This window comes from Lagopus muta, chromosome 2 (assembly GCF_023343835.1).
Source record: "Lagopus muta isolate bLagMut1 chromosome 2, bLagMut1 primary, whole genome shotgun sequence".
Lineage (NCBI taxonomy): Eukaryota > Metazoa > Chordata > Aves > Galliformes > Phasianidae > Lagopus > Lagopus muta.
Genome location: NC_064434.1, coordinates 78,977,445 through 79,000,894, shown reverse-complemented (window position 1 = coordinate 79,000,894; position 23,450 = coordinate 78,977,445). Strand labels below are relative to the sequence as shown.

Below are 23,450 nucleotides of genomic sequence, written 5' to 3'. Positions count from 1 at the left end.
GATGTCCAAGTATTCAGACTTATTGACATTGCTGATTTCTGTCTGTTTTGTTAGGTTTTCCAGAACTTAATGCTTTCTACACAAAAGCAGTTGTGAGCAAAAAATATTTGTATATTTACATGTCTACACATCTATTTAACTGTTTATTCTTTTAGGCACGTGTATATGAAGTTCTTCAAAAACATGTACATCTATCTTGCTTCATTAGATTCACATAAAAGAAAAATTAAGCTGTTTAAAAACATAACGCTTTTGATAAATACAAACAGTTTACACAATTAAAGCTTTTTGATAAGCAGCACAAATAGTTATTCCCCTTGATGTATATGTAATGTTTCTAATTTTCTTTCTTTTTTTTTTTTTTTTGGAATCTGAAGCTGACTTTCTTCCTATCACTACTCTCAGTACTTGCATAACATTTTTTCAAAGCACAGCACAAACCCTCATTCTGAAAGCATTTCTAAGCAGTTTCCTGTGTCAGATATCCTGTCCTATTCTTTGAGTGCCATTTTCATAACTCCCTAAGGGTGGTTTGTGAATGTAACTGGGACAGAATGCATTTCCAGGAAATGGAAAGTATTGACCTCTACTTCTGCACAGTACTGAAAAGATTGTGATATTAGCATACTGCCCCCAAGGCATGCATAATGTGACACAGAACTGACAGCAAAACATAACTGTTAGTTTATAATGAACGACATTTGGAATTGGTGAATAATTGAAAAAAAAAAACCTGTTTTTTCTTTTTTTGTGTATGTGTTAAGTTATAGCTTTCTATCCAATAAGCTTAATTAGCGAAAGCGCACATCTCTGTAAAGGCATACATACATTTATATACTTACACAGTGTGCTAAACAGAGGAATAGAACAGAAAGGAAAAGAAACAAGATAATGGATATTTTGGTTCTGAAGGTAAATATTTCTGAAAGCTATATAAATACTGAAAGCAATGCTTGATATCTTAACTTCCTCTTAATTACAGCCCCTCTGCCCAAGAAATTGTACCAGAAAGAGAATATAGCTACATTTCCATAAAAATAGGCATTGTTTCCAGGAATCACTGAAATCCTCCTACCACAGCTCCAATAGCAATAGTAAAACATTCAATAATAGGAAGGCTGCTACAGTTTGCATTTTTAAACAATTCTGTCATCTATACATTCAGTCAGATGATGGTTTTAAAGCTGTTTTTGCCAGGAGCTGACTGCATGTGACTGCAGCAGTTTTAAAGAAACAGAGAAGTTCAGAAAAATATTAACGCAGGCTTAAAAAATATAAGATAAAGGTGTCTATGTCATGTCTGAGATTCCATCGAGATATACTCCCCAAAGTGTATCCCTAGTTGTTGTAGCTGTTAATTTAATTTTCCTTTAATATTTTCAAAAATCACTCTCACAATCTTCTCTCTGAACGTAGACAAGAAGTTTTCTTGGCAGATTTTTTAACGTGTTAGACTTAACTGTCTTCTTCTTTCCTAGGTTATTTCTTATTCATTCATTTCTACTTCATGTAGTCATTCTCCCAAATCCCCCATTGTAGCACTCACAGGTCATAACAGATCTGCACATCCCGTGTCCTAAATGGACTTTCCTCACAATACCCCTATAGAAATGCATGTCATCAGTGAATTGACAGGTTAAATCAGACAGTCTTTCATATTTCAGATCTCACTGCAAGACTGCCATCTGTAAAAAACAGTTTTTCTTACCTTCCCATGCTGTCCTGCTCTTTCATAGCAGATTACTGCATCTTCCCACATTTCCAGGTCCTCATATATCTGTAAAGCAGAGCTGGTGCACCCAAGCTCAAAGAGTAAGCTTGCAAGCTGACGCTGGAAAAATAAGAAATGCCAAAATTGAAAATAGGTGCACACTATCCTTTACAGTTTTTTAAGATGTTAGAAGAATTTCTGACACCAACAAGAAGCAAAGAGAACATGAAATTACACTCTTGAAACCCCTTGCTGGAGCCTCAGAAAATTTATGTACCTCAAAAAAACAAAACAACAGAAAAATAATTGCTTTGATTTGACTCCAGCTCATGCCAGTAACTCAACTACTTTGAATTAGTTTACAATAATATAAAAATTGAAACACGCATGTGAAGCATGAATTGAGAGAGAACTTCCACTCCTTAAGTGAAGCAAATGGGCTGTGTGGCTGGAGAGCAGCTGCAGCAGATGCTGTAAACACTGAGAGGGGGAAACTAAAACCTAAAGGAAGGTATTAAATCTGCATCTAGCAATGCCTGCCACAGTAATCTGTACCTGTGTAAATACAGATGGATGAAAGTTCTAAAGCAACTTTGCTAGGTGCACTACTAGAGATCAGTTCACAAATAGCCACTGCAAACAGGTATTAGTTTTCAGTCAAATCAATATTGGATTTGAGCTCAGGATCAATTCCTTAGTTGAGTTTGCATCACTGATAAGCCAGCTTCTCTGTTATTTCAAATCCAGCTACTATTATTTCAATGCAGTTATGAAAATAAATGAGTAATTCCTTCAACTGAAAAATAAAGAAGGTATGTTTTCACAACTTTGAAAGTTGGTCTTTTATTTATCTTTTTTTAAAGAAGAGATTAAGATTGCATATAGCTTTTCATCTTTGAAGAAAGAATGACTTATTTACTGTGTGTTAGAAATACACTATTTGGTTTGCAAAAACAAATGGGAGCGTTCTATAAAAGGACACCTTATTTTGCTATGAGATCCCGCACAGTGAACCTCTGCAGTGTTTTTGGTGATCCTGAATAGATTCGCTTAAGTCCTGCATAGATGTCATAGACTTGTCTTTATATAATTGGCTTCAGTATCAGTTGCAAATCTGAGGGATGATCCATATGTAAATAGGTTAGTTGTAAAAACAAACAAACAAAAAAAGTTGGCTACGGTTTTTTCAAATAAATGCATAAACTGTGAAAATTTGTAACAAGGTGATTATTTGTTCATTTGATGCTATTTACTTTGAAAAATGCTACATTTTCCACTGTCTGAAATTAAGCAAAATTTAATTTTTATTAAATTTACAAAAACTAAGATTTGGTAAAATTTACACAGACAATGTCTCTTCATAACCTAAACTAAAAGACAACAGCCATCTTCCATTCTGAGCCCCTATTTTAGTATTTCTATCTTTGGCTTGGGAAATTGGCCTAGATTGAAAAGTGCCCCTTGTGATATAATTTGAAATTATTAGAAGAAAATATAATTGGTAAGAACAAGATGCGTTTAGATTAGAAATTAAAGTGAAAGCAAGAAAACATCGTTAAAAATAAAACATGCACACCTTTGGAGATTTGCAATGATGAATTTAGTAACTAACTTAAGAAAATATACGCATCACCAAATAAGACTGGTATAGAGAATTCTATTCTAGAATGGAGTTTACCTCCAATATAATTTCAGTTTTGGAAAAAACGCCCTTTCAACACTGGTATAAAAGGGCACGTCAAGAAAATAAAGACTTTGTCAGCACTTTTGGCTCTTATTTGGCTGCTTTGATCACAGTCTGCTTCCTGAAAACAACTCAAAGTTAATGATCATTACACGGCAAACAAAAACGCAAGTAATAGTGATCTAAGAGTAATAAATAGCAACACAGTGGAAAATTATTTTCACTTGAGAAATGTTGGGAGCTTGAAAATTTGTCCGTATTTTAAGGAAGTAAAATTGAAAAAGATGAAGCACGCTACAAGCAATTTCTTCCATCCCTCACAGAATAAGAGATATGAAAGCAAAATATAGTAGAACTTAATTTGTTTCCAGAAGAAGTGTTTTAGGTTATGCCTTATTTCTACAATGTTTCAGTGCAAAGTCATAGTATTCTATCCCTGATTTTGAGTCATGCAGTATCAAAAATGTAAGAACCACAGAAGCTTCAAATGAGGTTACTTCACACCTGTATAGTCCAACGTGGAGGCACCTGACAACAGTAGAAAACCTTCATGCGTTCAGATACTGAAGTATTTGCATCCTCAAATTGGTCTGCAAGTGCCTGTAAATAAAAAGCACATTATCACTTAGAATTCACTTAAATTTAATCAACACACACACACACAAAAAAAAAAAAAAAAAAAAAAAGCAAAGCTCTGAGGAGATTTAAAGTACATACAACAGGAATAAGAATCAAATTTACAATTTCAACCTCATCGTTGCACAGGAAAAAAAGTGTGCCACATGTTAGTGCCTTGCCTAATGGATTTCAATTATCAGGTTCTATTTTCATGTCAAACACTGCACTGGTGTGCTTTAAACATGAAATTTCTTATTAAAAAGGAAAGGAAAACATTCTGAGCCATGCTTTTGGAAACACGCTTCTAATTTAGAATAAATTATTGAGGCTTGGAGTGCAATATAATTTAGGCTTTTCTGTTTTGGTGGAGCTCTGGATTTATGAGAAAGAAATGTTTTCTTCTGAAACCCTTTGAAAGAGAATAACATCTTGCATAGCAAAAGTGCAGTAACTTCAGCACGAACTTTTGCTCTGTAAATGTGCTATGAAATTAGTTAAAGTAAAATTCAATAGCAAGAAAAATAAAATGTTAAAACTGCTGAGGCCAGAAAGTTGGGTAGAAATTTAATTTAAGTATAAAGCTCTTTTTCAAAAGCCAGTCATCACAAAAACAGTAAATTTAATGCAAAAAATACAAATAAGGGAATATTAAATTGCTTGCATTTGTATGACTTGTATTCAAGTCTTGCATATAACTCAAAAATTTATAGGAGGACAAATTCTCAGAATTTCCTCATCTTGGAAAATGGACACAAAGATTATCAAACAAAAGGAAAAATGGGATTGGATATGTCGAAATCAAATTTGATGACCAAGATGAGGTGGTTGAGTGTACCCTCAGCAAGTTTGCAGATGACAGCAAGTTGGGTGGTGGTGTTGATTGGCCCGAGGGTAGGGAGGCCATTCAGAGGGGTCTAGATAAGCTGGATTGCTGGGCTGAGGTGAATGGGATGAAATTCAACAAGGCTAACTGCTGGGTCCTGCACTTTGGGCACAACAACAGCATTATAGGCTTGGGGACAAGTGACTGGATGATTGTGAAGAGGAAAGGGACCTGGAGGTGTTGGTTGATGCTTGGCTGAACATGAACTGACAGTGTGCCCAGGTGGTCAAAAGGGCCAAAGCAACCTGGCCTGCATTAGAAATAGTGTGGCCAGCAGGAGCAGGGATGTGATCATCCCCCTGTACTCAGCACTGGTGTGGCCATACCTCAAGTATTGTATTCAGTTTTGGATCCCTCACTACAAGAAAGACAGTGAGGCCCTGGAACTTGTCCAGAGAAGGGCAATGAAACTGGTGAGGAGTCTGGAGCACAAGTCTTATGAGGAGCGGTTGAAGGAGCTGGGATTGTTCAGTCTGGAGAAGAGGAGGCTCAGGGGAGACCTCACTGCACTCTACAGCTTCCTGAAGGGAGGCTGTGGTGAAGACGGTTTTGGCTTCTTCGTCCCTGGAAACGAACAGGACCCAGAGAAATGGCCACAAGTTGTACCAGAGGAGGTTTAGGTTAGACATGAGGATAAACTTTTTCTCTCAGAGAGTGGTCAGGCACTGGAATGGCTGCCCAGAGAAGTGATGGAGTCGCCGTCCCTGGCAGTGTTCAAGAGGCTACAAGATCTGGTCTAGTTTGTGGTAGCAATGGCAATGAGAAGATGGTTGGACTAGGTGATCTTACAGGTCGTTTCCAACCTTGTGATTCTATGATTCTATGAAATTTCTTTCTGAATTCAACCTATATAAGGAATGCAAATAATAGTTGTGAAAAATTAAAATAATCAGTTATGTGATTTAAAACACTAAAAATTTTCTAACTGCTATTGATAGCAACATCATTAGGTGGTTTCATCCTTTTAGTAAGAAAAATAACAACAGGCAACAGCAGTTCAGGCTTTTAAACCTATGTTTAAGCTCCTAGTTTTAAATAGGTTTATTTTAAACATTTAATCTTATTCACAAGTCTCTCATGGAGTTTTCTCCAGAGACCTACCTGTTCCCAGAGACTACACAGATACCTACCCCAAGGAACTGGGGAAAGTGTATTTGTAAAAAATGGACAGACTAATAAAAATCACAATTCTGAGCCAATCCAAAAGGAATCAGATTCAATAAAGCTTTATAGTAATGATTCAATTACAACATTTTCTTGACTGTGAACTATATTAAAAACATTCAACAGTTTTGTACAAACATGTTTTCTTATGCAATACTGCAACAAAAATTAAACTGAAAAATTTCTCAGCTAATTATTTTATAAGATCAGACAATACAGTAAATTACAGTTTAAAATTTTAAAAACAATAATTATCCCAAGTCTGAACAAAGCCAGAAAATCATTTGACCTGTGAAATAACTTCTTTGAGGAGAACAGAAGATGGAAGGTGAAATATGTTCTAACTCAATCACAATATTTTGTTCTAGAAATAAATACATGGAATTATTAGTGCTTTACATATTTTCTGTCCTGTTAAATAAATAACACATTAAAAAAGCTCTTTAATAAGTACTTTAGTAGTTTATGGATACATAATTTCATTGAGTTGAGTTCTTTTTGTAAACATACTGTACAAAAGTAACAAAGCAGATTCACAGTCCAGACTACAACCTTGACAGAACAGCTCTATGCCAAGCCAAGAGCTCTTAAAACCAAGACCACTGGGACAAACCGAGACATAACCAAACCTCTGAAATCCAGTGGTCAAAATAACTTAGTCATTTAGTGAAGTAATGCCAGAAACTATGAAGCAATGAAAACAGATTTCATATAACAATGCAATGTAGTTTTGTTTAATAGGAGAAAATAATTTCTTCTTGATAAGTATGAATATAATGTGGAAAAAATTCAAACTGAGAAAACCTGGAGAAGGAAAGAATGACCAAATAATTAATACTTCATTGGTTGCCAATTTTATCACTAGATAAAAAGTTGTAAGAGCAGTATATTTTTACTTACTATTGCACAGAACCATTATTCAGAACAGCACTTCGACATTTAAGATGATATTTTTGTTTACAAGCTGAAATGCCTTAGAGAAAATAACGAGCAATTCTTTCAAAAAGTTCAGATTTTTGAATGATATATTTCTATTAAGTGATGAAAATCACTGAACAGTCAAGAGCTAACACAAAGGAAAAGCTATTAAGCAAGGATGTATTTCAACATCAGCAAAGAACTCTTCCTCCTCCTATTTATCTAATTTTCTCAAAAGAATTATGACATCACAAACTTAAGGCAAGAAACAGGGAACACTTATAAACTGAGTTACAATTCATGGAAACTCAAAAGACATTCTTACACTGTGCAGAGATGACAAGATCTCCAAACAGGAGTACTTACTGGAGCTTCTACATTATTCAAAATTTGCAGAAGAATGAGTACGTTCTGTGAGAACTCTACAGAAGATAAATTCTTAAAAAGGCAGGAATCTTACCATATTTTTTTCCTCCTTCAAATATCTTAGAAACATTAAAATATGGTAGCTGTAATGACTTTACTATGTCATCCTTTCAATGAAACTATTGGTCTACAGGACTGATCTCATAAACCTCAAGCACCACATACACTTAAACTGACTGGAGGACTACCCGTCACACTTCTCTGTAAGAATAACACTGCTTGATAGCTGCTTTAAAATTTCTTAAAGCTAACTTTAAAATGCCTGAAGTTAACCTGAGAATAACGCAGTCCTGTGAGACAGACCCAGGTTTTTTTTTTCCTAAAACGTTTTAGATTTGATGCATTTGACACTTCTGCTGTTACTCCCTTTAAAAGCATGAGCAAATAAACTTTTTTAAAGTAAAGCTTCTGTCCAGTTTTCAGAAAAGAAAAATCTTGCCTGCAGCAAGCAAGAAGGGTCTGACTGACTTGAAGCCATATAACATCTATTGTTGTACTATGATTCTTTTCCCCTCTTGTGTCAGGTATTAAAATAAATTGCTACACAAAATAAATGATGCCAAATGTTCGTGGTTTGTAATGCAGAATAGGTGCATTCTTTAACAGATGTAGTTCTTCCATAGGAAAGCCACAAACATAAGATAGCCAAGCAGAACCCTTCAGCTTAATAATGTTTATATGCAGTATTTCATTGTTTATGTATGATACTCAAAAATATACATGCCTCTTTATAAGCCATTTAAACCTACTCTGTCTTCCAACTGGAATGCCCTGTTCAAGAAGAATAATCTACTGGAAACACGCTGTACTTTTTCTCTTGCTGAATGACACAAGTTTACCTAACACATACACACATTTGCTTTTCACCTACTTTAAGTTGCAGAACAATATATGCACAAGCAATACAAAAGATAAGAATTTGTTAGTCTGAAGGCAGCAGAGGCCTCCTTCAACTTAACCATAAAATAAAGCATAATGCTTCAAAATAAGCGTTTATGTATGTCACAAAAGTTTTAGTTAGAACTTAAAAATTACATGGTAATTTCTGTAGAATATAAACAACAAATACTTCAAATAAAGCAAAGACTTGCAGAGGGAAATTTCACATGACAATGTTATCAATTCCAAACATGTAAACATTTTCAGCTTCCTTCTACCTAAGGTAGAGATTGTATTCTGTTATACAAGTAGAAATCTTGAGAAACAAACAAAATTAAAAAAAAAAAAAAATTGCCATTGTCTATAAATTATTCCTTGAATTTTTTTTTACTCGGTCTATACAGGCATAATTCTTACATATTACTTAGACATCCTTAGATGCCTGTAATGAAAAAAAAAATTGTTTCTTATCTTGATATCTGTAACCTATTTTTATTTTTTATTTTTTAACCGTAAAGTGCTCTCTTGCTGAAATCTTTTTCATCTGTTCTCATTCACTTGCAAATCTCAAGAACATCTTCAGTTCTTTGGCGAGGGAGGGAGACAGAAGTATGACAAGAAACTTATGTTCGGTCTCTTCTGTGACAAATTTTACAGAACATTTCACATAACACCTCAGAAAACTCACTATTTTCCCCTCTAAAAAAAAAGAAAAAAAAATCATCTTCCTCAGAAAAGTTTCTCTATACAATGAAACCTTGACTGATGATACTCAGTAGTTTCTGTTGAAAAATTACTTGGCAGGAAAAACACATTCTTCCAGTAGTTGAGCCTGACCCAGCAACCGTAGAGTATATGATGGTAAGTACATTAGAAATATGACACATGGGCAAAGTGTTTAAACTTTTGCTATCCCAAAGAAATGCAATCACATATAAAGAAGTCTGTTTTCAATATATACATTTTCTTGAAAGACGTCCAATCCAGTTCTTCACATATTCCTGGAAAGCTCTCTATACATCAGGGAAAAACAAACAAAACCCCTATCATTCTGTGTTAATGATTGATCTACTCAACAAAGAGAAAAATAAGCATCCTCAGCAACTGTTGGCTTGAAATCAATTCCATTTCAAGCAAAAATGGAAACACTCTGAATGCATTAAATATTCCATGCCTGACTGTATGACGCTTTCAAACAGAAGCACATCAAGCTCCCCACAAAAATAGAGTTCTTCCCAGAATCATAAAGCAGGATTGGGTACAGTCTGTTTGGTATGTAATCAATTAAAAACCAAACTAAAGCAAAATTTTCTTTCATCTGGACAAAGTTTTATGATCTGTGCTGGTCACTTGCACCAAACAGGTCGAGGGATGGACTGACTGAAACTGGACACCAACACTTTTGCTGCTAAGGCTTCACAGAGCAGCAACAAGAACTAAGCTTGGGCTCAAGATACTGAAAACCTTGCCCAATAGAACCAAGGGCTGCAGAAACAAAATGACAATCTGTCAGCACTCTTCGGTCTGTTAGCGGCCTTCAGTTGCTTAATTAAGGGTAATCATCTGTCAGTTCTAATGGTACCACTCTCACAAGGGAGAATTTGTGTTGATGATCTTCAAGGAGGAACTAGTGTACTGCTGCCAGAGGAACTAATGCACTTAGCTTTCAGCTGCCCCTTTTTTACATGAGATACTCTAGTCAGGGCCAGAGGGAGAGGACTGGAGGGAGGATAAAAGGGACTTCTCCAGCAGGTGGCTATTGCCTACTTTCTGGACAAATGGTGGATGCTCTGTCCCTGAAGACATTCAAGGTCAGACTGGACACGGCTCTGTGTAACCTGATCTAGCTGTAGATGTTCATCCAGAGATTCACTGCAGAGGAGCTGGACTAGACCTTTAAGGATCCTTCCAATTAAAACAATTCAATGAAAATCCTAGGAGCAGGAGGCTGTTAGGCCCATGGCAGTTCACCTAGCCCTTAGCCTGCACTTTTAGTGTGGAACCACAGAAAGGAAGACAGACTTCAGGGCAGAGGAATTATCCTGGCAAGAAACAGGTTGAAGGCTCCTGTATATAGTTTGGTATTTTTTAACTTCTCAGTGTCTGAATTTGCAACATTAATCATGACCTTTATTTGCACACATTTTATACAGGGAAAAATGGGATAAAGGACAGATAGAGTTCTGTGGTAGAATCATTTACTACATTTCTATTTCTGGGCAACTTCAGTGTCTGTACAGATCTGCATCTGGAAAAATCAGCAGGTATAGCACAGCAATGCACGTATTAGTCACAAACAATATTATTTATACCATTTAAAATCTAGTTCAGGCATAGTAGGTCATATCTCTTACAAAAACAGCTCCACGTGTCAAAACATCCAAATCTTATCACAAAAGCACAGTGTTCTTATGTGCAATGATTTACAGTGCAATGATTTACAACGATCAGATAGTTACAAAGCAATACCATGAAGAAATTGGGAAGCTGCAAAAGCAAATGGAAATGAGGAAAAGAGCCAATATCATGTCATCATAGAAATCTCCATATACCAATCCAAATAATTATTTGAATCAGTGGGACCTAAATCAGTTTGGAAAATTCAAAAGCCAAATATATCCCTCTATTCACAACTATAACTGGAACAGAACATGCACAGAGTGAATTGAGCAGTTCTTCAGTCAGAAATTACATTCAGCCCACACTATTGTGCAAAGCTTATCTCCACTAGCAATGTTTCCATTCAACTGATCCTTTACATACCATAACACCAAATTTTCTGCCTTGAATCATATACAAATCACATACAGTGACCTTATCATATTATTATTATTATTATTATTAATAATAATAACCAACCTTCCACATAACATACCAGAGAGCAAAACCGCCGATATGCTGGAAATTAGTTCTTGGTAGAAACAAATACCTGAAAAAGCACTCATCTCTCTCCACTAGAAAAACACAAACTAATTTAAAAGTATGATCATTTTCATCTTTTGAATTACTTCTCATTTTTGAAAATAACATAACCATCTAAAAAGTTATCATTTTACCTCACTAATTACACAGTAGTCGATTCTTTTTCTATTTTCTTTTTATAGTTCCCTGAAAGTGCATTTCTTCATTATTTCTAAATATATCTCACAAAGACCTGTCACCAATTCAGTTACCTTTCTTACAAGTCAGTTTCCCGCACTTACTGTCAGTGGTATTCAGTACTCTGGGTCAGTGATCACCAATCTCTGAGGTTTACACTGCAGTCTGCTACGATCTCACTCTTAACTGGTGGTTAAGAGCCAAACTGCCTAGAACATTCCCTGTGATTATCTGTGGTGCTGACCTACGTAATAAAAGCAAAACGCTTCCCGTATAATATTCTAAGATCCTACCCCTGCTTGGCCATACAACTACTTTCTGACCCCTGCTTTAAAATTTGAGAGTAATTATTTTGAGGTTTTTAAAGATTTCCTACTGAAAATCTCCTCCGACAATAAATGCATGGGTTTCTACTGAAATCACAGCTTGAGCGCTCTGATGAACCGATAAAGTAAAACATTCTTTTTGCAGCAGGAGAAAAAGCCTTACTGACAAGACTGTTTCGTCTTTTTGATTGTTCTTAAGGGAGGACAAAACTACCAATTATTCCAATTCACAAAGCTGGCTCTGACTTATTACCTATTCCATTTTCTGAAGTATTATAGCACCACCATTTCCATACGTTTTCCACCTTAAATCCTCTCAAAAATAAAAACAGCCTCTTGTTGCTCATTTCCTGAAACAGTTAAAACTGCAGCTAAGCACCTTCTAATGGAAGACATTTTCAGAACAATGCTGGATCGGTTTCTAAAAACACGCAAACATTTGTCTCATTCTTATTGTTCTTATTCCCCAGTGACTGTTTTTGTAGGTCTTCGCTTCATGTCACTAAATAAGGTCCTAACATGTATAAATTAATATTTTAAGATTGAATTAATCTTTATGACATTGAAGAACAAAGATCTCCAACAGTAGCCTATGCTCTTAAGGACTTCCAATCACAGCAAAATAACTTATTCACCTGGAAAGCTTAGCAGGGGAAGACTGAAGGTATATTCCTCAGGGAAAGTTTTAACAGGGGAAAGAGAAATGCCTCATGTACATAGTTCTAAAAGTAATGCCTCCCATTTCATTCCATGAAAACTACAGATACAAAGAACACAAAACCTCTATTAGATAAAGCAAGTTCTCAGCTATGTAACACTACTTTTCAACACAGTCATAACCATTAGCTCTGCATTTCTGCCAGCAACGGAATTTTTATGCTAAATGATGCTTTAAACATGTCTACAATAAATCCTCCTTATTTTGAAAAAAAAAAAAAGAAAAAAAGAAAAAAAAAAAGAAAGAAGGCTATGTGTAATTGAAAGGCAGTCTAATTCTTAATGTTGATGAAAATCATCTTTTAAAGAAAAAGAAAAAAGTCACAAATGGAAGGAAAAAAGAAAGATTTGAATCAAAATAGTTTGGCTGAATGAAATAACACTGAGGCATAACCATTTAAATTGCATGAACTTTTGTCATCTCCCTCTGGCTTCAGTATGCTTTACCTTCAAGGGAAGATGTCTTAAAACATAAAATTATTTGTTAAAATGTCTAGAAGCATTCTTCTCAAATTTTAGTAGCGTTCAGCAATAATAAAACTACACACGGAGCAAATATAGAATACCACGATGATGATAGATTTGCATATCTAATTTTAAAAAATTTAGATAATGTTGAATGGCATTTCTCACATGCTAAATAAAACACCTTTAGACTCTTTCAGATCTCAGTGGAAGTGTGCTTGGCAAACACAGCAAGTGTATATTATACTATCAGTTACACAACATCACAGGGCTTGTAACTAGAAAGACAATCAACTTGCATTTAAAACTTGCTCCTTTCTTAATGCAGTGTTATAGGCAAACAAGAAAAACACTTATCAGCTCCCAAAGGCTTTCTAACTGAAAGAATTGGGTGTTGAGCTAGAAAAAAAAAACAAACTTATAAACCTGCATGAATCTACAGATGCTGAAACCTGTTCTACTTCAATGTTCTTTCACTACAGATACTTTCCCAATGAATTTCTCCTGATAATGCATCTTTAAACTTCGATATCAAACATGTGCTGCTGATACAACAATTACTTATTATAAATGCGAGATTAATATATTTAATAAAAGATCTAAAAATCAATTGGATTTACTAATTTTCCTCTATTCCTTACCTTATGACACAACTACAGGATTTTCAGATGTTGTTCTACAGGTAGTTGACTGCATCAAAAGATACTGCATGCATAAACATTTTAGCACTATGTACTTAGCATAGAACAATGCAGCTAAATCTTCAATTTTCAGTAATTGCTCTACACTTTCTACTCAAAAACAGTTTTATCACTTGACGTTAATTTTATTCCAGAAAACTAGACAGAGCATTTTGATAAATTCTGCCACTTACCTTTAGAAGGTCTTCTATCTGTCTAATTCTATGTTCCTTTGTAAGGAATCTATGCAAAAGTAGTGTGCAGAACTAATGGACAACTAAGACAGCCTTTTTTTTTCCCTCCACATTAATTCAAATGAACTTTTAAGATACAGGAAGATGTTTAGGGTTAGATGTTACAGTTTTAAGACAAAGAAATATGCTGCAGTGGAAATTATTGATTAGGATGCTAGAACTGTGCATGTCTATTTTTCCTAAGATGACTCATGTACTAGATTCTTATTATGAATGCTTTTTTTATTCTATCAGGACATAAATCCCTGCAAACATGTATTCCACTCTGAAAGCAGTAACGCCTAAGAAACAGTAACTGAAGTTGTCAGTACCAGTCTACTAAAAAAAAATCTTCAGTTCCTTCATAATAGGGTGGGGAGGAAAAGCAGACAAGAGGAAATGAGTCCAACAAGCCCAAATGAAATCTAAAGCATTTAGATTTATAAAAAAATATAAAAATTAATACAAAAGAGGTAGAGATCATGATTAGAAGATAACTGAATTCATAAATGTCTGACATTATTTCCTTTTCATTGAAGTACTATACTGTGCAACATAGAGCACCCCCTATGCAATTGTCATTTGGGATGTTCTGTTGTTGTCAAATATTGCTACTAAGGGAAATACAGTGAAATAAATGAGGCATTCAGTACCACTACAACATCACTCGCTATCAAAATACAAGCTTGTTTGGGCAAATACTGAACCTAAAGTTACTGACTGCCAATGCTTATGGTACAGATTTCAGTCTTAAAGTCCATCAATGAGTTAAGACTCCAGAAAAATCCTCTTACAGAGGACACAAATGGTTTAGAAAAGTATTAGTAGTATTTTTATTTGTACAACATTTACTTGTGATTCTATCATTTCATAGTTATCTCACTGTCCTTATCAGACAAGTGTGGCTTCTTAAAAGAGATCTTTCACTTGCCACTTGTGTTACTATTTTTATGACGTATTACAAATTGTAAGCAGAAATTCCCCTAAAATCTCTGGAAGTAGCAAGACTTGTAAGCTTATTCGTGAAGAACAGATTTAAGCTACAGGAGGCACTGCAATCACAAGTGCTTATCCTGCTGGGGGACTTCAACCACACAGATATCAGCTAGAAAAGTAGCACAGCGAGCTGTAGGAAATCCAAGAGGCTCCTGGAATGCACTGAGGATAACTTCCTGAGTCAAGTAATAGAAGGTCCCACCAGGGGGGATGCAATTGTGGACTTGTTGCTCACCAATGCAAATGAACCAATTGATGACATCAGGATTGGAGGCTGCCCAAGCTGTAGGGATCATACTACAGTTGAGTCCCTGCTCCAGAGGGATATGAGACTGGCAAAGAGTAAAATTAGGATGCTAAGTTTTAGGAAAGCTAACTTCCAGCTCTTCAAGGAGTTAGTCAAGCCATCCAGAGGGATGTAGACAGGCTTGAGCAGCGGGTCCAGGTGAACCTTATGAGGTTCAGCAAATCCAAATGCCAGACCTTGCACCTGGGTCGAGGCAACCCTCACTACCGGTACAAACTGAGGGATGACAGGATTCAGAGCAACACTTCCAAAAAAGACCCGGAAGTACTGGTGGCAGGAAGTTGAACACGAGCCAGCAATGCGCCCTTGCAGCACAGACAGCAACTGCACATTGGGTTGCATCAAAAGAAGCGTGGCCAGCAGGCAGAGGGAAGTGATCCTGTCCCTTTATTTTGGACTGGTAAAGCCTCACCTGGAGTACTGTGTCCAGATGTAGAGTCCTCAGTTCAGGAGAGATACAGACTTGTTGGAGCTCATCCAGAGGATGAGCAAAAGCTTAGGCAGAAAAATGTAAATGCTATGTCCTAGAATCTGTCAATATTAGTATTTTTCTTTGCAATTTGCTGTCATCATTTGGGCAAAAAGCATAGTTTTACGCTTCAACATAGCTCAAGGACTGTCCTATCTGACATATTAGTCCTAATACCATCATTTTAGTTGCCAGGACAATAAATGAAGAGAGTGTAAAGGGAAAACGGTAAACACTTTCAGAGCCAAAATTCAGTGGCTACACTCAAAAAATGGGACACATACAATTTTTGGTATCTTTTTGGAAAGTGTACAACACAACAGTGGAACAGTTCAAGATTGAACACAATTCTTGAATGAGCAAAAAGACTTGTTTTTCAAAGTAATAACTGAGAAAAATATGAAAAAACTTTAGCAGAGAAAGAATGGTTACATTCTTTTCCCCACAGTAGTGAATGCCACTGATCCAAACTGGCAAATAGAACAGCATAGTAGAAAATTTATAGCCAGAAATCAGTACCTGGAAAATCATACTATTTAATATTCTCTTTTATGCTAGTGCTACAAAAAGAAAAACTTCAGTTATTCCTGAACAACACTTGGCAGACTGGATATGATTTTTGTTGCTTCTTGTTTTTCCAACAGAAACCGTAATTACATAGTGGAAGAAAAACAGAGGGTGTCAAGCATCACTGTGCTAATTATTCTGAAGTGTGTTAATGTGCTCAGTGCATCCCCAGAACCACTCGTGCCATGTAACATCTTCAATCTGTCAAATTTGTCATCTGTTTAAGCAAAATAAAATGTTTTGAAAATGCGTGATTTGAAATTGAAATCATAACTATCACCAAGAGTTCAGTCTCCCTTGCAATTGCCTTCTGAACTAATAACATTTATTTCTATGGTTCTGGAGACTTTCTGATCTTGTCTGGAGCTCATTAAGAAAAGCTTTTACAAGGCACCTGGCTTTTCTCCTCTTTCTGAAAACTTTTTGAAATGTGTTCCGTTAATAAATACAATTCAAAAGAGCTGAGAACTCTTGGGATATCCACGTGGGATCTCTACAGAACAGAAGAGAAGGTGGCTCTTCCACTTATTACTCTCCTAAAGAGTGAGCTAAATCTCTCTCAGTTCACCAGTGTATTTCTCAAATTTCATTAACTTTCTGCATAAATTTCAACATTCCATAAAACAAATTTACTGGCTAAATTTATCATTCATTTTTCTCCTTTTTCCTCTATTCTCCCATTCAAAAGACAACTAAAGGCAATCATTAAAATCCTATGTAAAAGAGTACAAGACAGAGGTGAAAAAGAGGAACTCTTAGTATAGTGTTAGTATTTAAACTAAACAGACAAGTGTTGTCATTCTCTCAGTCACACTTAGAAGTCTCTCTACACTGCTCCAACCTTGGTTTTCAGATGTTTGAAGATACAGAGATGGGAAAAATCTGAGCCTCAAATCTCTCTGATTAGATACCTAGTGGGAGGAAGACTACTCCCCTCTCTTTTTTGAGCTTTACCCTTAAAATGCTGAATTGATTTACTGTCAAACAACAGCCAAATAAAGCAAAGCACAGGGAGCAAGTTGGCAAGGAAGGGACAGTTTTGTTTTGAAAGGAAAGAGAATATATTTCTATGACAAATCACACAACTTTCTTGCATAACTATTTTAAGACCATCAGTGTGAAAGTAATGAAACTGCAGAGTTCTTCCATTTAGACAGGTTACACCTCACAGAGCACAAAATGCCAGTACTGGATCTACGCTGGCCTTCAAGGTACACTAAAGTATTTTCAGAGTTGAATGAACTGAATAGCAACTACAACGTGTTTCTGGTAAGAACAATTTAAACCAAAAAAGTCAAGATTTCCCCTTTTGATACATACAGAAAAACATTAGTTGCTGGAGAAAATGACACTCTGAAGTACTATTTAAGTGAAAATTACAGAGCAGTTGACACAGAATTCCCAACCACATACATCTGTGTATGACTAAGGATATAAAACAAGCTCTCATGTGACCTTTCAATCTTAGACAAAATGATTGGCCTATAATATTGCTAGTCTGCTCCCTGCTCTCCTGAAGTCTTATTAAAAACACCCTTTACAAGACACATTTCTCTCCCACTAACGGGCAAATTCCTCTACTGCCAAGAAAAGCAAGAGAACCAGATGAAATATCACTGACATCGTATTGCATGTTGGGAAAAAATCGAGCCATTGGCTTACAGGCTTGTTATCGCCAGGTGCAGCCAGCAGTAGAAAATACAATCAGAAAAGGGGCCATGTAACAAGCTGACAAAAGCTCCAGGCATCTAGGTAGCCTGTGTAACCACACAGATTAAGCAGCAGGAAGCAGCTGTAACAAGTCACTGTGGGATAGGCTTTAGTAGGCTACTGGTATACCAGGCACATAGCAGTTTAACCTCTTTTTACTGCCTGAGTAACAACGCTCTCATCACTTGCACACCCACCGTCCCCTGTATTCAGCACAGCACTTTAATTCTTTTTGCTTCATTCTTAAAAATATTTTAAAATTCATGGAGGTGGAAGAGTGCTCGTTTCGAACATCAAGACACTACAATGGGATATTTTCCTTTACATGCTCTAATCTTGTTTATTTCTTTTAAAATCATCCTTCCTTTTTCCTTTCTCGTTTTTTCATAATTCCTAGACCACTCAAAACTCCCTATTTCTCCCTCATCCTGTTACTTGAGCTCTGGCTGCACTTTCAGCAGTAATTTGTGGTTTAGCAGCTTATTCCAACCCATTTTCCATTATTAATCGTTTCTGAGTTACTTCCTTAGAATAGAAGGTAGCTGAAGATCCCAATACTGATGCAGATGATGCAGAAATGGCAGAGTTCTACTTATGCAAAGAGCTATTTATCAAAACCTAACAGTATTTCCTCCTGTTTTTTCTCCCAACTGTTCTTTCCTCTCTTACCATCTTAGTACTTAACCTTCCCCCATCTATACCCATATGGGGAAAAAAGAAAAACAAAACAAAAAAGAAACAACCATCTATTTTTATTTTAATTTAAATAAAAATCATGCTGTATCCAGACACATTTTACTTGGCAGCACCCTTGATCCAGACTTCAATATACACCATATTGGTCATGATTAAATATTCTAGTGGAACATTAAAGTACTCTGTTTAGCTCTTGAACAGTTTCCTTTTCTTAGAAAAATGGTTGAAAAAAGTACTGACTTCAAAAACTTTTAACCTTATTTTTGTAGGCCCAAGCCTCATTTAGGCAAAAAATTGGACAGCAGCATTCAGAAAACGTTAAGAAAAAAAAATCTCTCCTCCTCACTTCCAGTTAGCTACTAGCTGACGTACCTTCCAAAGTACTCAGAATGATTATCTGAAAATCTGTGGTGGTTCCAAAGTCCATATTATCTGAAGTCCAGATTTTTAATGGAATCTGAAAGATTTTCAAAACAATCATTCCAATTCTCTTTGAAGATTTCCAGTTAGGATAGGTATTTAAAAACCATTTGATAACACCTTTTTTTAACAAAGTAGGGATATATTGAATTCTTGGAGAACAGCAGCTATACTCAACCAATATACCCTTCTTTCAAAAATAGATGCAGTTATTTTGAAGTAATTAAAATAGGTTAGACAAACAGACAGGCCCATGAAACACAGTAAAAAAAAAATTATTTGGCACATCAACAAACGATGCCTGGCTTGCTTTATGCCTGAGAAACTGCATACATCTTACCAGTTGTATACTCATAATATAAAGATATTAATTCATTAAAAGGATGCTTAAATTCAGCACAAACAAAAGCTATAGTAGATATATGGGAGTATGGGGGGAGAATGGAGGGATGCAGTGGAGAAGAAAAGGAGAAATAGACTGCCAAATAGACGAAGAACTAGCAAGCTCCTCAGGCACTGCTTACACATATTTATTAAAATGATGTATCAAAAAAATTTGCATTATGAATGGAGAATTCATTCAATGAGAGAATTCAATGGAAAGTTCATCAAGCATTAAGCCTGTATTTTCCAATTCCTTAAAAAGTCTTTGAACTGTTAGAAACTACGATATTAAAAAATTCTAAACTTACAGAACTCAAGAATGAAAACCTTAAATGGAAAGTTATTCAAGTTATTTGATTAATTTAGCACAGATCAATCCTTATACAACTTTAACTATTTTTGGATACTGAGCTAAACAGCTTGATACGGTATCAAATCAACACAAATATATCATGATATTTCAAATATCTAGAAAATTCAGTGAAAGAAATTGAAAACATTAAGATTAAATATGATCTTTTAAATCATATATTCAGTGTTTATAGTGCCTCCCAGAATGTCACAGTGTATGCTAACGAAATCTTTGCATTATGGTGGTTACAACAACAATGAATATAGATAAGTGTACTTAAAACGATAAGGCCTTCATGAGATTTCCATCATGAGAATGTCAAACTGTACAGCATAACAGCTTCCAGGACTCAGGTTTATCAAGCTAGACAAAAATGTTGGAAACGCTCCAACTGCTTCACGGCTTAGGGCATTGAGAATCCTGAGATCATTTCCCAAATGCCACCAGATGCTACATCTTCTCCCAGACTTGGAATCCTGGCTTCCTTGACATCTCCTACTGACCCTAGGAAATTCCACTACAGCAACTCTGTGACCTCCCTCAACAGAAGAAAAATGCAGCAACACATCCAAGCTGCACTTCTTCTAATATTCATGCATTAATAATGATTTGAAATGAAACATCAGCTTCTCAGGATTTAATTGTGGAGCACCATAATCATTAATTTTGTACATTCCTGGCCGCTTTAGTCAGCAGGATTGTTGCCTGACAGACACATAGTAATGCCTGCTGTTCATGCGACAAGAAGACTAAACAGGATGAACGTGACAGATGGCTAACAAAATGTCATATGAAGAAAAAAAATCTTTTATAAAGCCTACACAGTTTTCCTTTGAAAAATTTTTGTCTTAAATAAATCCCACTAGCTGATAAATTTCAGATGGATTTTTTTATTGTTACTATGTTTATTTGAAAACTGACCTACATTTGGAACAAAATTGTTTAATCACTACCTCAAACTTACAATGCAAATACTGAGTACCACATCAAACAGTAAATAAGAAGTGCAGTTTTGGTCACAAATGTATTTTCCTGTTCTTAACACTAGTGATCATTTTCAAGCTTCAGTTTTTTCTACAGATGATTTGTTTCAGTAAAAAACAATTTTAAATATCAGTAGCAGCTTTACATTCGTGAATCCTCACATGAAAAAGTTCCTCAGATATCAAATGAATCGGAAACTAAAGGCAGGAACATGGATTTTAATTTCAATCTTCAAAAACTTTACTATTTTATACATATGTGAGTTTGTCCGAGGACTGGCAGAAATGCATCTAATTGAGACAGAATTAGAAACTTTGGCTCACTACAATTTAGAGAGGAAGCTGCTAACTCCGGCCTGTCTCCATTCTGTACATAAAGAACCCATATTCATAACTCAGACATCTGGGTCACGTCAAGGGAGAAGCCTCACCTGTGTCTGCTTCATTGCTCGTTCCATTCTACGAGTGCTTCCTTTCTCAAGCTTGGTCCGAAGAAGTAAGGCTGAAGTTTGAATGGCCCAGAACTTTGGCTGAGAGAGCAAACACTGTAGAGAAAACAGCAGTTTAAACAATATGATAGTTCATTTTAAAAGATGCTGAAAAAAGTCAAGTTTTTAAACACCATTCTCAAGCACAAATTCTGTCTCCTATTCTGAAAGTAAAATATATGGTTGCATTATTTATTAGATAAAACTAAGGCTGTAAAGATCACTTTTTATTAATTTTCAGTAGAAAAGAAGGCCATCAAATCAATTTTGTCCTACTGCAACACCATGCACAGATATCCACATGGTGCACAATGAAGAAAAGTAGGGAATAAACTGCACAAATTGAAGCGGCTACTCACAATTAAAGAAATATAAAGAACTTCATACTGAGAAGTCTGGTTCAGCCTTCTCCACAGCTCACTACTGGATAGTTATAGACAGCACTGTTTCCTCTCCTTAGCTTTTCCTATGTTAAGGTGGAGAAAAACCATTCTCTCAACCTCTCCTCATACTCCAGGTACTTCAACATTTGCACTGACAGCATCTCTATGTTATATTAGCTGAACTTGCTAGGAATCTTAAGATTATTAATAAAGTTCAAGTGTGCCATGACTTGAGAATAACAGCAAGCTTTGGATGTGATAGATGTACAATGACTAGGCAAAAAACTTTGCTAAAGATATGGGAAGTTCTGTCTTTGAATATCCTGCCTTATACCAAGAACTCAATGCCAATTCCAATGACCAATTTTTAGAAAAACTCGAGAATTATGTAGCCAGTATAACTTGATATTCCTTAACAATATGTAGGTAGTGTGAATTCTTTCCAGAATGGTTTCAAAGTATAACTACTTTTAGATATTTACTTTGAAAAGGGAGACAGCAGGGAAACTTCCTTGCTAACTTTATTGACAATATAAATATGACCCAGCTTCTCTGAAAAATGAAATTTGTCTACAGATATTTGTAAACTGATGAAAGAACCCCAGTGGTTTTATTCTATCCCTTTAAAAGTCTCCTAAAGCATTAAAAAATATGCTTATTTGTTTGAAATGTCTCACAAATTTCTGTCATATTGTAATCTATTTTCTTTCCCCCAGTGTTTTTGCAGGAAAGGAAGCAGAAAGAGACAACCTAAAACAAATTCTCTCCAAGCAAAACTACAGTGGGAAGTAAAAAAGGCAACAGCAAATGAAGTATAACAAAAACAGCATGAATGCATGTACCACCAGAAACTTTAACATCAACTGATCCTTCCTCTTCTGACCGACAAGCCCTGAACAAATTGTTTCATGATTTCTAGTTAGCATTATGGTAGTAAATACCCCAAGGCTTCCATACCATTCTAACTGTGCTGAGAACCTGAAAGTACAAGGCAGATGTAATTACAGTGTTCTATACTGCACAAAATTTTAAGTGCCCGTTTAGAAATTATGATCAATAAATCTGTTGACTGCTCCATATCCCTCCTATCTCATCCACAGAAGTCCAAACCCATATTTTGTTTGGTCTTGAGCCAAATCTCCACTGCAGGAAGCAAGCAAGGCATTCCTGACACAGGACCCAGATTTCTTCAGTGGCCCATTACAGGCAGCTGCTAAAATAAACCTAAAGGGGTTGTTTGGCCAAACACTTGAACAATGCTTATTTTAACTTAAAAAAAAAAAAAGAAAAGAAAAAGCTACTTTTGTGAGAAAGCTTCACTTTCCTCCAATTTTCTCCACTATTGACATTTTGTCAAATTATTGTTTTTCACTAAAAGGGAAGTTTTCCTCTGCTAAATGATTGTTAGACCTGAAGCAAGCACTGTGCCCTGCCAGTCCAAAGGGCCATCTGCACTCTGGGGTGCAGCAGGGCCAGCACTGCCACCAGGCGAGGGGAGGGGTACACTGTGCAGCCTCACAGTCTTTCCTATCCTGACCAAGGATCCTGGGTTGCAAAAGGTATTTATAAAACAAAATGCAAGGTATATCTGCTGTACAGTTATGAATGAATGAAATACAGAAGTTCTCTAATAATTCACTGCAATAAAAAAGCCTCTGCAATTGCCTATGACAATGAGAAACAAGCCTATTTTTCAGTTTAGAAAAGGCTGTAACTGTATCCACCTTGAGTTTGGTTTTACATCAGAACTCCAATGCTCACATTTTCACAACATAATTATACGGTTTAAAACAGCACAGGCACAAAGAAAAGATCAAAAGCATAAATGTAAAGGATACAGAGTATTTACATTTGAGGACTTTTAAAGAATAATTTCAGAACCTGTACCATTG

General features: G+C 35.8%; 1 protein-coding gene across 2 annotated transcripts in view; it reads right to left on the bottom strand.

Annotated features, from left to right (window-relative positions):
- The window catches only part of TTC27 (tetratricopeptide repeat domain 27), a 104,131-nt gene that overhangs the window by 29,513 nt on the left and 51,168 nt on the right, over positions 1–23,450 (bottom strand). For both annotated transcript variants that reach the window (XM_048935837.1, XM_048935838.1), the window contains 3 exons: positions 21,119–21,232; positions 3,900–3,995; positions 1,709–1,831 (listed from right to left, as the gene is read on the bottom strand). In XM_048935837.1, the coding sequence (XP_048791794.1) occupies positions 1,709–1,831; positions 3,900–3,995; positions 21,119–21,232 (333 nt within the window). The remainder of the gene's footprint in view (positions 1–1,708; positions 1,832–3,899; positions 3,996–21,118; positions 21,233–23,450) is intronic.